The 12,108-nt window shown below is 45.0% G+C and overlaps 1 protein-coding gene and 1 non-coding gene across 3 annotated transcripts in view; one reads left to right on the top strand and one right to left on the bottom strand.

Annotated features, from left to right (window-relative positions):
- Window positions 1-12,108, top strand: part of SRBD1 (S1 RNA binding domain 1) — a 252,775-nt gene that overhangs the window by 202,515 nt on the left and 38,152 nt on the right. For both annotated transcript variants that reach the window (XM_053312100.1, XM_053312108.1), the window contains exons 17-19: window positions 2,503-2,609; window positions 5,144-5,320; window positions 7,825-7,977. In XM_053312100.1, coding sequence (XP_053168075.1) covers window positions 2,503-2,609; window positions 5,144-5,320; window positions 7,825-7,977 — 437 coding nt within the window. The remainder of the gene's footprint in view (window positions 1-2,502; window positions 2,610-5,143; window positions 5,321-7,824; window positions 7,978-12,108) is intronic.
- Window positions 2,011-2,082, bottom strand: TRNAA-AGC (transfer RNA alanine (anticodon AGC)). The gene has a single exon. It is a non-coding gene; the product is annotated as a tRNA-Ala (tRNA).

Raw genomic sequence — 12,108 nt, 5'->3', positions numbered from 1 at the left:
ATATTTCTGTGGATATATTGTTCTACTGTATTGCTGCAAAAGGCAATGGAAAAGAAAACATCCAAAATGACCTTTCCTTCTGACAAGTAGTGGCAATTTTTATTGGTTAAATTTTAAGTTGCATTACACTTCCATCAGTATTGCAAAAACATTCCTATACTTTGGATAATATGCAAATTTACTTAAAACTAATAGATAAATTAATTGGAGGAAACAGATTATCTGGTCCCATTTCAAACCGGTTTTTGGGTGGACTATGGCTTTGAAACTGCCTTGGTTGGCCTGATGGATGAACTCCAATTGGGAATCGACAAAGGGAGTGTGACTCTGCTGGTCCCCTTGAGTACCATGGTATCCTTCTGGATCGTCTGCAGAGGTTGGGAGGCACTGTTTTGTGGTGGTTGTGCTCCTGTCTCTCGGGGAGATTCTAGATAGTGTCATTTGGAAACTACTACTGTTATGGCACCCCACTGTTATGGCATCCCTATACTGTCTTCTGTGCTTTTAAACATCTATATAAAACTGCTTGGGGAGATCATCAGGAGATTTGGTGCTGGGTGTTACCAGTATGCTGATAATACCCAAATCTACATCTCCATATCATCTTCATTAGGGAAGGGCATAATTTCCCTAATTGCCTGCCTGCATGTGGTAATGAGCTGGATGAGGGAGAACAAATTAAAGCTGAATCCAAGCAAGACGGAGGTACTTATTGTGGTGGGTCATAATTCAGATGGGGTAAACGCGTCCTTTCTGGAAGGGGTCACATTCCCTCAGAAGGCACAGGTATGTAGTCTGGGAGTACTTCTTGTCCCAGGCTTCTCTCTGGTTTCTCAGGTTGAGGCAGTGGCCAGGGGTGCTTTTTATCAGCTTTGGCTGATATGCCAGCTATAGCCATTTTTGGAGGCGATAGAACAAACTAAAAACAGTGGTACATTTGTTGGCAACCTCCAGATTTGACTACTGCAATGCACTCTACATGGGGCTGCCTTTGCATGTGGTCCAGAAACTGCAATTAATACAAAATGCCCAGCGAGGCTGGTCTCCAGGGCAACCCGAAGAGACCACATTACCCCTATTTTAAAAGCATCACACTGGCTGCCCATATGTTTCCGGGCAAAATATAAAGTGTTGGTGATTACCTATAAAGTCCTAAATGGCTTGGGCCCAGGGTATTTAAGAGAGCACCTTCTATTTCAAGACCCCCCACCACTTGTTAAGATCTCCGGGAGAGGTCTGCCTGCTGCTTCCCACAACTCAACTGGTGTCAGCTCAGGGTCAGGCCTTTGCTATACTGCCCCGAGGCTCTGGAACAAACCCCCTGCTGTAAGAGCTGTTCAAAGAGCACTCCAGACTCATTTGTTCCATCAAGCCTTCGATCAGCTGTAAGTTGGTTTTATGGTTGCTGTTCTTGTTTAATTGGTTGTTTTTATCTGTTTTAATGTTTGGTTTTCAATATGGTTTCATTGTTTGCTTGCAGACCGCCTTGAGACATTTGTATGAAGCGGTATACACATGCAATAAACAAATAAGTAATTTATTTATCAGGCAAAGTTCTTCTTTATTTATCAGGCAGAGCTCTGATGCAGTAGCAGCTCCGCACAACAATAGTAAGAATTGCACTTGTATGTTCCTGGTAAAGAAGATGGAATTGCACTAGTCAAATGCTCAAGAGTGGGGACTGAATCCGATCCTTCCGTCCACCTTCTGCAAAGTTGCCCCAGCTACTGGATTGGTCTGGATTGTCCATTCAACCACCTCAGTCTTTGTAGGGTTGCTTGCTGGATGGAGGCGCAGAAGATTTTTCAGCTAAAAATTACTGCATTTGTTGATGGCTTTAGTAATGAGTTCTGCTATGAAAGTAGATATAATGAAGAATCTAGAGGAAGCATCCATAGGGATCTGCTGTCTACTGAGTCAGACCACTGGTTCATCCAGCTCAGTATTGCCTACTCCGAATGGCAGCGGCTCTCCAGGGCTTCAGGCAGGAAACTTTTTTTCAGCTCTACCTGGAGATGCCAGGGATTGAACCTGGGACCTTCTGCATGCTAAGCAGATGTTCTACCACTGAGCTATGGCCCCATTCCTATAAGCAAAACCAATGCATTGCAATAATTCCTTCTGTAACTTCCTCCCCCACCCTCCGCTCCAGATAAAAGTGCATAAAATAGACCTGTGTTTGAGAAGTAATGGGTCTTTTTTTGAAAGAGAAGAAACTTGATAGGCTGTCTGTCCTGTATATGGCACCCATCCAGACTTTTTGCACAGTAAAAAGGGGCAGCTTGAAAATAAATTCAAGGGAGCTAAGCTATTTCTACTGTAAAAACAGTGGCCGTACATCAGATGTTCATCTACTGGGCTGTTTCACGTGTTGATATTATACCAGCAAATGTTTTATTAAAATTGCCATTCTCTGGAATTCTCATTTCTGTGTGGTTTCCGTATTTCAGTAATCTGATATCCTCTCTTTTTGTTTTGCCTTTTTTGCTTTCCATCTTGCAGCATGACGTATCACAGACCTTGCTCAAAGCGACCCTGGACAGTGTGGTGGAGGAGTGTGTCAGCTTTGTCGGAGTCGATATTAACATCTGCTCAGAAATATTGTTAAGGTGCGTCTTGAATACTTTCGTCTTGGTAATCACATGATTTGGATTACAGCACTTCTTATGCTCAGCTGTATTGAGAACAGTATTCTCTATAATTTTTTTTCCATATGTGTGCAGAATGAGTTTTGTTCTGGGTGACAGTATCAAGGCAGTGTGTGCGCATGTGCATTCAGAGCGGGACCTTCCTGATCAAACCTGAGCGGGATCTAAAATTAACTGAACAGACATCAAAAAATGTCTGAATGCGCGCACACGTGCATGCCTTAGAGGGGACACTGGTTTCCAATATATCTTCAGAAAAGTGCCTTTATGTTCAACTAACAAAGCTCATTAAATTTTACAAGCGGGGGAAAAATTCTCCTACCCCTCCCACCACCATCTAGGGACGTGCACGGAACCGTGGAGGCACGGTTCGGCGCTGAGGGGGTCTCTCTTTAAGGGCAGGGGGTTGTACTTATCCCTCCCGCCGCTTTTCCCCCTCTGGCGCTCAGTGTTTCAACAAAGTTTTGGGGGTGGCAGCGTTCCTCTCTGCCGCCCCTGCCCCCATCATTAGCAGGAAATGGCAGAAGTAGCCGCCGCGCATGTGCCTGCCGCCATGCGCACGTCCGCCACGCACGTCGCACGTTGTGTGTGCACGTTGTGTGTGCATGTTGTGTGCATGACGTGTGCGCGCTACATGCGGCAGGCGCATGCATGGCAGCTACTTCCACCATTTCCTGCTAACGACGGGAGCAGGGGCGGCAGAGAGGAATGCTGCCACCCCAAAAACTTTGTTGAAAAATGGAGCGCCGGAGGGGGGAAAAAGATGGGAGGGCTAAGTACACCCCCCCCCGCCCTTAAAGTGAGACCCCCTACCCAGGCCGAACCGCCGGACTGGGCCACGTCCAAACCAGTTCAGAGGCCTCTAAAATGGCCTCCGGACCGGTTCGGGCACATCCCTACCACCATCCCATATACCCACTTCCACACCCCTTAAGAACATAAGAACAGCCCTGCTGGATCAGGCCCAAGGCCTATCTAGTCCAGCATCCTGTTTCACACAGTGCCCCACCAGGTGCCTTCAAGAAGCCCACTGGCAGAAGGTGAGCCTTTCTCCTGCTGTTGCTCCCCTACAATTGGTATTTAGTTGCATCTTGCCTCTGAAGCTGGATACTAGTTGCCATTGATAGGCCTGTTCTCCATGACTTTGTCTAAGCACCTTTTAAAGCCATCCAAGCTAGTGGCCATCTCTGAATCCTGTGGCAAAGAATCCCATAGGTTAATTATGTGCTGTGTGAAAAAGTACTTGTTCCACCTGCAGCGTGGTGTAGTGGTTAGAGTGCTGGACTAGGACCGGGGAGACCCGAGTTCAAATCCCCATTCAGCCATGAAACTAGCTGGGTGACTCTGGGCCAGTCACTTCGCTCTCAGCCTAACCTACTTCACAGGTTTGTTGTGAAAGAGAACCTCAAGTATGTAGTACACCACTCTGGGCTCCTTGGAGGAAGAGCGGGATATAAATATAATATAATAATAATTATAATAATTATAATAATACAATGAAGCTAAAGCTGCCCATTGGCCTCAGTGATCCCAGCGTCTGGAGTGGGAAGCAGATTTTGTCCTCCTCACAACCGTGTCCCAGTTTGCAATCCGTTTAGTCTTTTACACAGACTGATGGGGTCCTACTGAAAATGAAAACTGGTCCTCCCCCCTGATGATCCTAGCTATTAAGGGCCACTAAGACTCAAGCCTGCTCCTTTCTGCCTTTGCCCATTTCTGGGTTTGTCTCTTGGTCACACTAGAGTGTGACAGAATGTTCAGAACTGCTTTTATGTGTACATATAGATTTTCATGTATATTGTTCAACATATTAAGATCTCCTGCTGGGGATAAGCAGAGAGGTTAGAGAAGAGACTTGGTTTGATCAGATCTAGAATAGAACCTAGGCATGGAAGGAGTCAGAAGCCTGGTTCTTACTTTTAATTATGTGTTCAGTGAATACGGGACTGGGATTGTGCCCAATCCGCTTGCCCACCACCCAAAAAATCAGTGCCTTTGATTGAAGGTATGAAAGGAGCTCTATGGGCAGCTTCTAGTGTTGTGTTGACCTGTTTTGTTAATGCTAACCTCAGTTAACGCTGAGCTCTGCACAATGTCACTCAGCTTTGGTAGCACATACTCACCCCTTCAGTCCCCATGCAAGCATCTCCTTCTTTTCTAGGTTAGGAAAAGCTGAGGTTTGTCATGAGATCTGAACCCATCAACCTTGGCTTATTCTTGCTTCAGACAACCCAAGAGTTGAAACTCGCTTCATCTCTTGGATTCAAGATCAGGGTTTCTGAAGGAGGTAGGTTGGAACAAGCCAAGACTGATGAGTTCAGACATCATGACCAATTTCAGCTCATCGTTATCTAGAAAGGAAGCAGATGCTCATATGAGGATGGGAGTGGGGAGGATGCACTACCAAGGCTGAAAGATGTTGCACAGAGCTGAGCATTAACAGAGGTTCCAGGTGATGTCTGAAACTGATCTCCCCTCCCCTCTCTGCTTCTCAGACATATAGCAGGATTGAATGCTAACAGAGCCAAAAATATAATTGAATGGCGAGAGAAGAATGGCCCATTTGTTAATCGGAATCAGCTCAAAGATATCAAAGGACTAGGCCCAAAATCATTTCAGCAGTGTGCTGGCTTTATCAGGGTCAACCAAGAATACATCAGAACTTTTTGCAGGTAATGTATTAAAGTAAGACATCGGTAACCGATTGTGAAGTTGATTTCCCACCTCTTTGTTTAGGGAAGTCGTCAGATGAACATGGAATGGCTCTCAGCTTCTGCTGGGAGGCAGGGGACTAGACCTGGAGCCCACTAGGATGCCGCCCACCCACCCACCCCCGGTATCCTAGAAGAGAAATAATTTTTAAACTGCTATATTGTGATGTAACAGAGAACAACAAAGGCGGTAAAACCTGCACCCCCTGCTCGTTTTGCCACCCACCTAAACTGTTAGGCCATAAGCTTAGAGACCTCTGCTTTCTTCCCTGCCCTGAGTTGTTTCTAGGGTGCAAATCTTGGGAAATGTTGAAAATGCTAGGGCTGTCACCCGGGGGGGGGGGGGCGACGACGTTAATGAATGTATGAGTTTTAGGCATTACCTGAATTCAGTGACCAACATGAGACTAACACTACACCAGCACACCAGCATTTTCTGATGTGCTGTGTGTGTGGCCTTTCCTCCATTCCCTCTTCAGCCCTTTGTGCCTCCCAAAAGGCACAAAATATGGAATGCAGAGTCAGTAAACAACGTTTCTGTGACTGTTTGAAGCCATGCCAAGGCAGGAACCTGAGGTTCACTTGAAGGCTCAAACCTAGATGTGTAGCCAAGGTTTGAAGTTGGCTTGCCAAACATTGGCTACCTTTTGGACGTAACGTGCAACCGCAGGTCCAATGGACTCCCTAACCCCCCTCCCCCTGATCTCTGGTCCGCATTTGGATGAAACAGAGAGCTCCTCTGCCATCTCACTGACTGCAGAGAGGAGGGGGCACTGGCTGTGCGGGCTTCCTTCTTTCACAAAGGACAGCCCGCACAGCCAATAGCAGCCAGAGTGAGGGAGGGGTTTCCTTCTTCAACTCCAGTTGGGAAACAGGCAGCCTGCGGTGCCAGCATTTGGACTCAACACTGGCACCATGGAACCAGAGGTCCAGGCTGACTTCACTACAAACTGAAGGTACAATTCTCTGTCCAGGGAGGGAAAACACAGATCCATTTCCCCCCGAAACTGCAGTTGTCTGCATTTGGATGTTCAGTTTCCAAAACTGGAGGTGAAAGGACCTCCAGTTTCATGTTACATGTGAATGCGGCTGCTATGTCTGAACGTGCACTCTTCGTGAACCTCTGTTTCCATCCTGCCCTCTTTGCCATCCTGACCAATGGCTGCAAGGCAGCTCAAGGCAGACTGGGATGCCTGGCCAGGGGGAATACTTCTGGCTTAACTCGGCTTTTTCCAACAAACTGAGATATGTGATAGTCTGCAATGCCAACTTCAAGTTCCCTCCATATCTCAGACTGGGGAAATGGCAGGTTCAACATTAAGAGTGAAGCCACCCCAAATGTCCCTGAACTCAGTGGGACTTGTTTCTAATTACATATGGCTAGGATTACACTGTTAGTCTAGTGCGACACAGTCCTATACATGTTTGCTCAGAAGAAGGGTCTCTTGAGGAAGCCGTGTCAGTGCCATCCACATCCTGCAGTTTATCATAGATTCCCTCTTGTAATATTTAATTCTTTCAGAATACTCCTATGTCCTTGCAATGCTATTTTGACCTTGGCTGCTCTGGCAAGCTGGGACTGTGTGTCATAATAAACATTCTCATTGCTTCCACAAGAAGAAACCCCAAATGACAATTCAATTAGTTGTTAAGTAGAACAGTAATGTAATAGCAACTGAAACTCAGTCTGCAACTGGGCATGAGACAGTGACCCATCCTTAGATATGAAGATACTTGAAAGGCCGACCTCAAAGCATGCAGGATCAAGATTAATACCTGGGTGCCTGCTGTACTAGACAGACTTAGATGGAGAGATCTGTGCTGTGAGGCTATTTTCTACTTTTGAGGAGCAACTTGCACAGTTTCTGTAGGAGAAAAGAGCATGTTGTAAGGTCAGTGCTGTTAACTCCAGCCTTCACACTGATACACATATTTTAGGATGCTTAGAAAGCTGCCTTCTACCGAGTCAGACCATTGGTCCACCTGGCTCAGAACTGTCTATACTGATTGGCAGCAGCTCAGCAGCATTTCAGGCAAGGAGATGCTATCTATTATCAGAAAACTCTTTTAAATAGAGATTGTGTGGATTGAACCTGGGGCCTTATGTCTGCAAATAATGATATGTGGGCCCTCCCCTAAAAGGTTCTTTCTGCCCAACTCCAGCGACCTTTCAAATGAGGCAAACATGATATTCCCCAATGTGGTTAGGATATTTGCATGTCCATTCAGGACAGAATTCAGGTTTGGCAGTAATGAATTTCACTTTCATTCCTCAGTTTACACTTCCTTTTCACTCTCCCCTTTTTGATGCTAAAATGGGTGCAGAATTCTTAGTTTTAATCTTGTGGGCAAGCAGATTATGTGTTAGCTCTGCCCTATGTGATAGGGAAGAAAATGTACATTTCAGAGACTCTCTTCTCACAATAACTACATCTCTTTCTTTCTTTCATGGTTTTGGACGTCAGTCAACAGGGTGAGCTTGCAGCTGGGGGTCATAAGGCAGCCGCAAATGAGAAACCGGGTAAAAAGAAAGCCAAAGCGGCAGCAAACATTGTTCAGCAGCCAAATCCTTTGGATCAGACTTGCGTCCACCCAGAATCATATGATATTGCAATGAGGTAAGCAATCATACAATGGGCCTACAGTTCGCAAATTTAGCTTCTAATCTGGGAAGTAGTCATTTTTCCAGGATAATGGAAAAATCTGGGTAGCGACATGTTGAATTTAATAAGGCTTTACGCTATAGTTGTGGTGAGGTTAGCAGTCCTTGGCACTGATCCAAAGCTCTGCTCAGCTTCCATTCTCTGAAGCACTGAGAAATGACTTATGCCCGCAGGAGGGAATCTCCACTAGCGCACACAAAGTGTAGCATAGAATAGAATCGGCCCCTCCCTGATCATGTGTACATCAGAACTTCCCATATCCATGCTGGAGCCACTGGATTGAGGTGCTAAAAGTATTCTGAACGAAGACCTGATAATTTTCTGAAAATGGATTGTTATTTAAAGGTATAGTTTGAGTATCCCTTATCTGGACTGCTTGGGACCAGAAGTGTTCCGGATTTTGGATTTTTCCAGATTTTGGAATATTTGCATCATGAGATATCTTGGGCATGGGATCCAGAGCGCCAAAACAGACACCAACAGAGCAGGCGCCAAACTGAGCAGGGAGTGGGGAGCGGGGGTGGCTTTCCCTTTTCCCTCTAGCACCAAAGCGAGAACATCAATAACATTAAAAAGCTTCACAATAAAAACAGAGCCGCAACTAAAGAGAATTACAGACAAAACCCATGTCACTACAGCCTTCTGAAATAAGTAAGTTTTGACTGCATGTTTAAAAGCAGCAAATTGGGAATCTGCGAGCGAGTGAGCTGAGGCATTTTGGTTTTGTTACAGCGCGGTCTCCGGATTTTGGAGCATTCCGGATTTCGGAAGTCCGGATAAGGGATACTCAACCTGTATGTTAATATGGACTCACATACTGACTAACATCATGCATGTGTAAGGAGGTTTCACATAAACAAGGGGAGAGCAGCAATTTTAGCTGATCTCCCCTTTCCTATGCTGCCCCAATGCTCCCTGAAAAAATGTCCCTCCCTGAGGCTTGAGGCACATTCAGGGATATATTTTCAGGAGGCAGTAGGGTAGGGGTGATTGGCAAAAATCACCCCGCCCCCGCACATGCTAAATGTTCTAATGTCCACACATTAGTATGTGAGCCATAGTGTTCATTATATGTGTTCACTGTGTGATTTCAGTGTCAGAAATGTATTTTGAATATTTGTTCATTTACTGCACTCTACCCCAACAGATTGAAGCAACATCAGATGTTCTTATCCAATGATGTTCTCCCAGGATACTGCTCTTTACCATTTATCCCTTCCCCATTGAACTTTCAATCTCTCTTCCGATTATAGTTGTTTCCTCCTTGTGTCTCTCTCTCCCTCCACTATACCTTCCCTCTAAAAGCTTGTCATTTACCAACCCTTAACTTTGGAGCTGAAGTATTTTGTGACCAGAGACAGGGCCTTTTTTGTATTGGCACCATGTCTTAAAAGATCCTCTCTGGAGATATTTGTCTAGTGCCTTCATTGCTATTGTTTGGCTGCCAGACAAAGCGGTCATGCATGTGATCATGAGGGGGTGGGGTGGGTGGGCAGGGATGAACCTACCTTCCTCCCAGATGACCAACAAGCAGGGGCGTAACTATAATAGGGCAAGGGGAGACAGTTGTCTGGGGGCCCACTGCCTTGAGGGGCCCCCAGAGGCAAGTCACATGACTGACTCCCCCAGCCACGCACCCGCCCAGGCTTCCTTCAGTTGTATTCATCCTCCGAAATTGATGTGAGTGTTAAGACCTGGAGCTACCAGAACAGCATGTCTTTCTCTAGTACCATTAAATTTACAAAACCTTTTAAAAAATAGTTTAGGATTATGTCCTGTTGTGGCACATAGGAGATATATATATTATCTTCATTCATTCATATATATATATATATATATATATATATATATATATATATATATATATATAATATATATATATGAACACACACACACACACACACTTGTACACAATCCATTCTACTCCCGGCAGCACAGATAACTGGAGGCCAGGAAAACAAGTCCCAGCCAGTGTTCCCTCTAAGGTGTGGGAACACGCCTTAGCTCGCACATTTTTTTTTTGATGTCCACTCAGTTAATTTTAGATCCCTCTCAGGTTTAATCAGGAAAGTCCCACTCTGAATCCATGGGCGCACACACTGCCTTGACACTGCCTCCCAGAACAAAACTCATTTTGCACACAGATGAACAAAATTAGAGAGAGCACTGGTCCCAGCCTCCAGGAATACCAAAATGCACTACATGAGCAGGATCCCAGACCTGGGTTAGAGGGCACGCTAGGTTAGAGGGCACGCTCGTGCCCTCTAACCCAGGTTAAAGGCCGGGTTTTTAACCCAGGCTCCTGGAGGAAGCAGTGCTAGGATCGATCTCAATCCCGGTGCTGCAGGTTGGGCTGCCCTAGTCTGGGCTGGGCTGCTCGTATGCACAGCCTCAAAGACTATTTTCTGTTCTCATCCCCTTGGTTTGAATATTCCCTAGAAGCCTGATTTTGCCCTAGCTCACTGTGACTTTTTTGAATGTTGGGTCCAAATTATATGTTACAATGAATGTGTAGTTTGGCTCTGCATATTAATACAGTTTATTTTTTCCATTGTAAAGAGCAGCCTGGGCAGTACCACGACAAGTGGAGCGGGGGTGAACAAATCTCTCCCCAAAGCTGTTTACAACTTTGCTGCCATGGCAGCTTCCTTTTGGGAGGTATTTTCCCCAAGACTGGGGTACAAGGGGAAAGAGCTCACCCCCATCCTCACATGTGATTGTAATCCGGATTCATAGGAACATAGGAAGCTGCCATATACTGAGTCAGACCATTGGTCCATCTAGTTCAGTATTATCTTCACAGACAGGCAGCGGCTTCTCCAAGGTTGCAGGCAGGAATCTCTCTCAGCCCTATCTTGGAGAAGCCAGGGAGGGAACTTGGAACCTAGATGCTCTTCCCCGAGTGGCTCCATTCCCTGAGGGGAATATCTTGCAGTGCTCACACTTCTAGTCTCCCATTCAAATGTAACCAGGGCAGACCCTGCTTAGCTAAGGGAACAAGTCATGCTTGCTACCACAAGACCAGCTCTCCTCTCCTCCCGCCCCTCTCTCCACCCCCTCTGCAACTGCTACTAACAATGGAAAAAACTGACACCCAGAGCCAAACTACGTTAGTATTTAATATAATATGTAGTTTGATGCTTGGTGTGTTGCGAGAGCATCCTCTTTGCATGCAAAAAGGTCCCAGGTTCACCCCCTGGCGTCTTCAGGTGTAGCTGGGGAAAGACTCTTGCCTTAGAGAGCCACGGCTAATCAGCATAGACAATACTGAGCTAGAGGGACCAATAATCTGATTCGGTAAAAGGCAGCTTCCTATGTCCCCATGGTTTATCATTGTTGTGTTTTATTGGTAAGTTGTTAGAGATATGGAAAAGCAGATAAAAATGTTTTTTTAAAAATGTCCACTGCCAAATGCATCATTTGCTTCTAGAAAATACAAATTAAGTTTCAGGACTTGAAAGCTGTACTTAAACTGGACTATCTGAATAATTCAGCACTGTAGGAATAAGGTGCAAATTTTGCAGTTTGTGCTTTTAAAATTTAGATTAGTATTTGTATGTATTTATCTGCTTATTGGTTTTTGGTGCATAGCATATGAAAACTTGCAAATGAAACGTCTGCCTAATGTAGTGGCAGTTCTGTGTTACTTTCCTTCTCTTTCCATTCATATGTTTACATTTCCTTTACAATTTATGCTTTTATGATGCCAGCAGTAGGTGCAGAATTCTTTATAACCAATTATGGGGAAATAATATAGAGTGTTAATGCAGCTGAATATTACCACATTTATTTGTGCTGAAGCAAGCACATAATCCCTACAAGTGTATGAAGGGCCCCGTGATATTCTGTAGCTTTCAGCAGCTCTTTGCTATTTAGCAGGGCATGAAAGGGTCAGGAGAAATATTTTAAGTAGGACTGCTAGCAAAGAAGATCACATCAGTAAGTTTCAGCTGTTGCAGAGCTCCATCATTTATTTATTTATTTTTAAATACTCCACCTTTCTTTCATAAAATTCAAGACAGCTTACAAAAATTAAAACAATCAAAGTTAGTTTTTAAAACAGAAATAAGCTGAGCAAAAAAACAA

This window comes from Hemicordylus capensis, chromosome 1 (assembly GCF_027244095.1).
Source record: "Hemicordylus capensis ecotype Gifberg chromosome 1, rHemCap1.1.pri, whole genome shotgun sequence".
Lineage (NCBI taxonomy): Eukaryota > Metazoa > Chordata > Lepidosauria > Squamata > Cordylidae > Hemicordylus > Hemicordylus capensis.
Note: the sequence above shows the minus strand (reverse complement) of the source record. Positions and strands in the feature narration are given on the sequence as shown.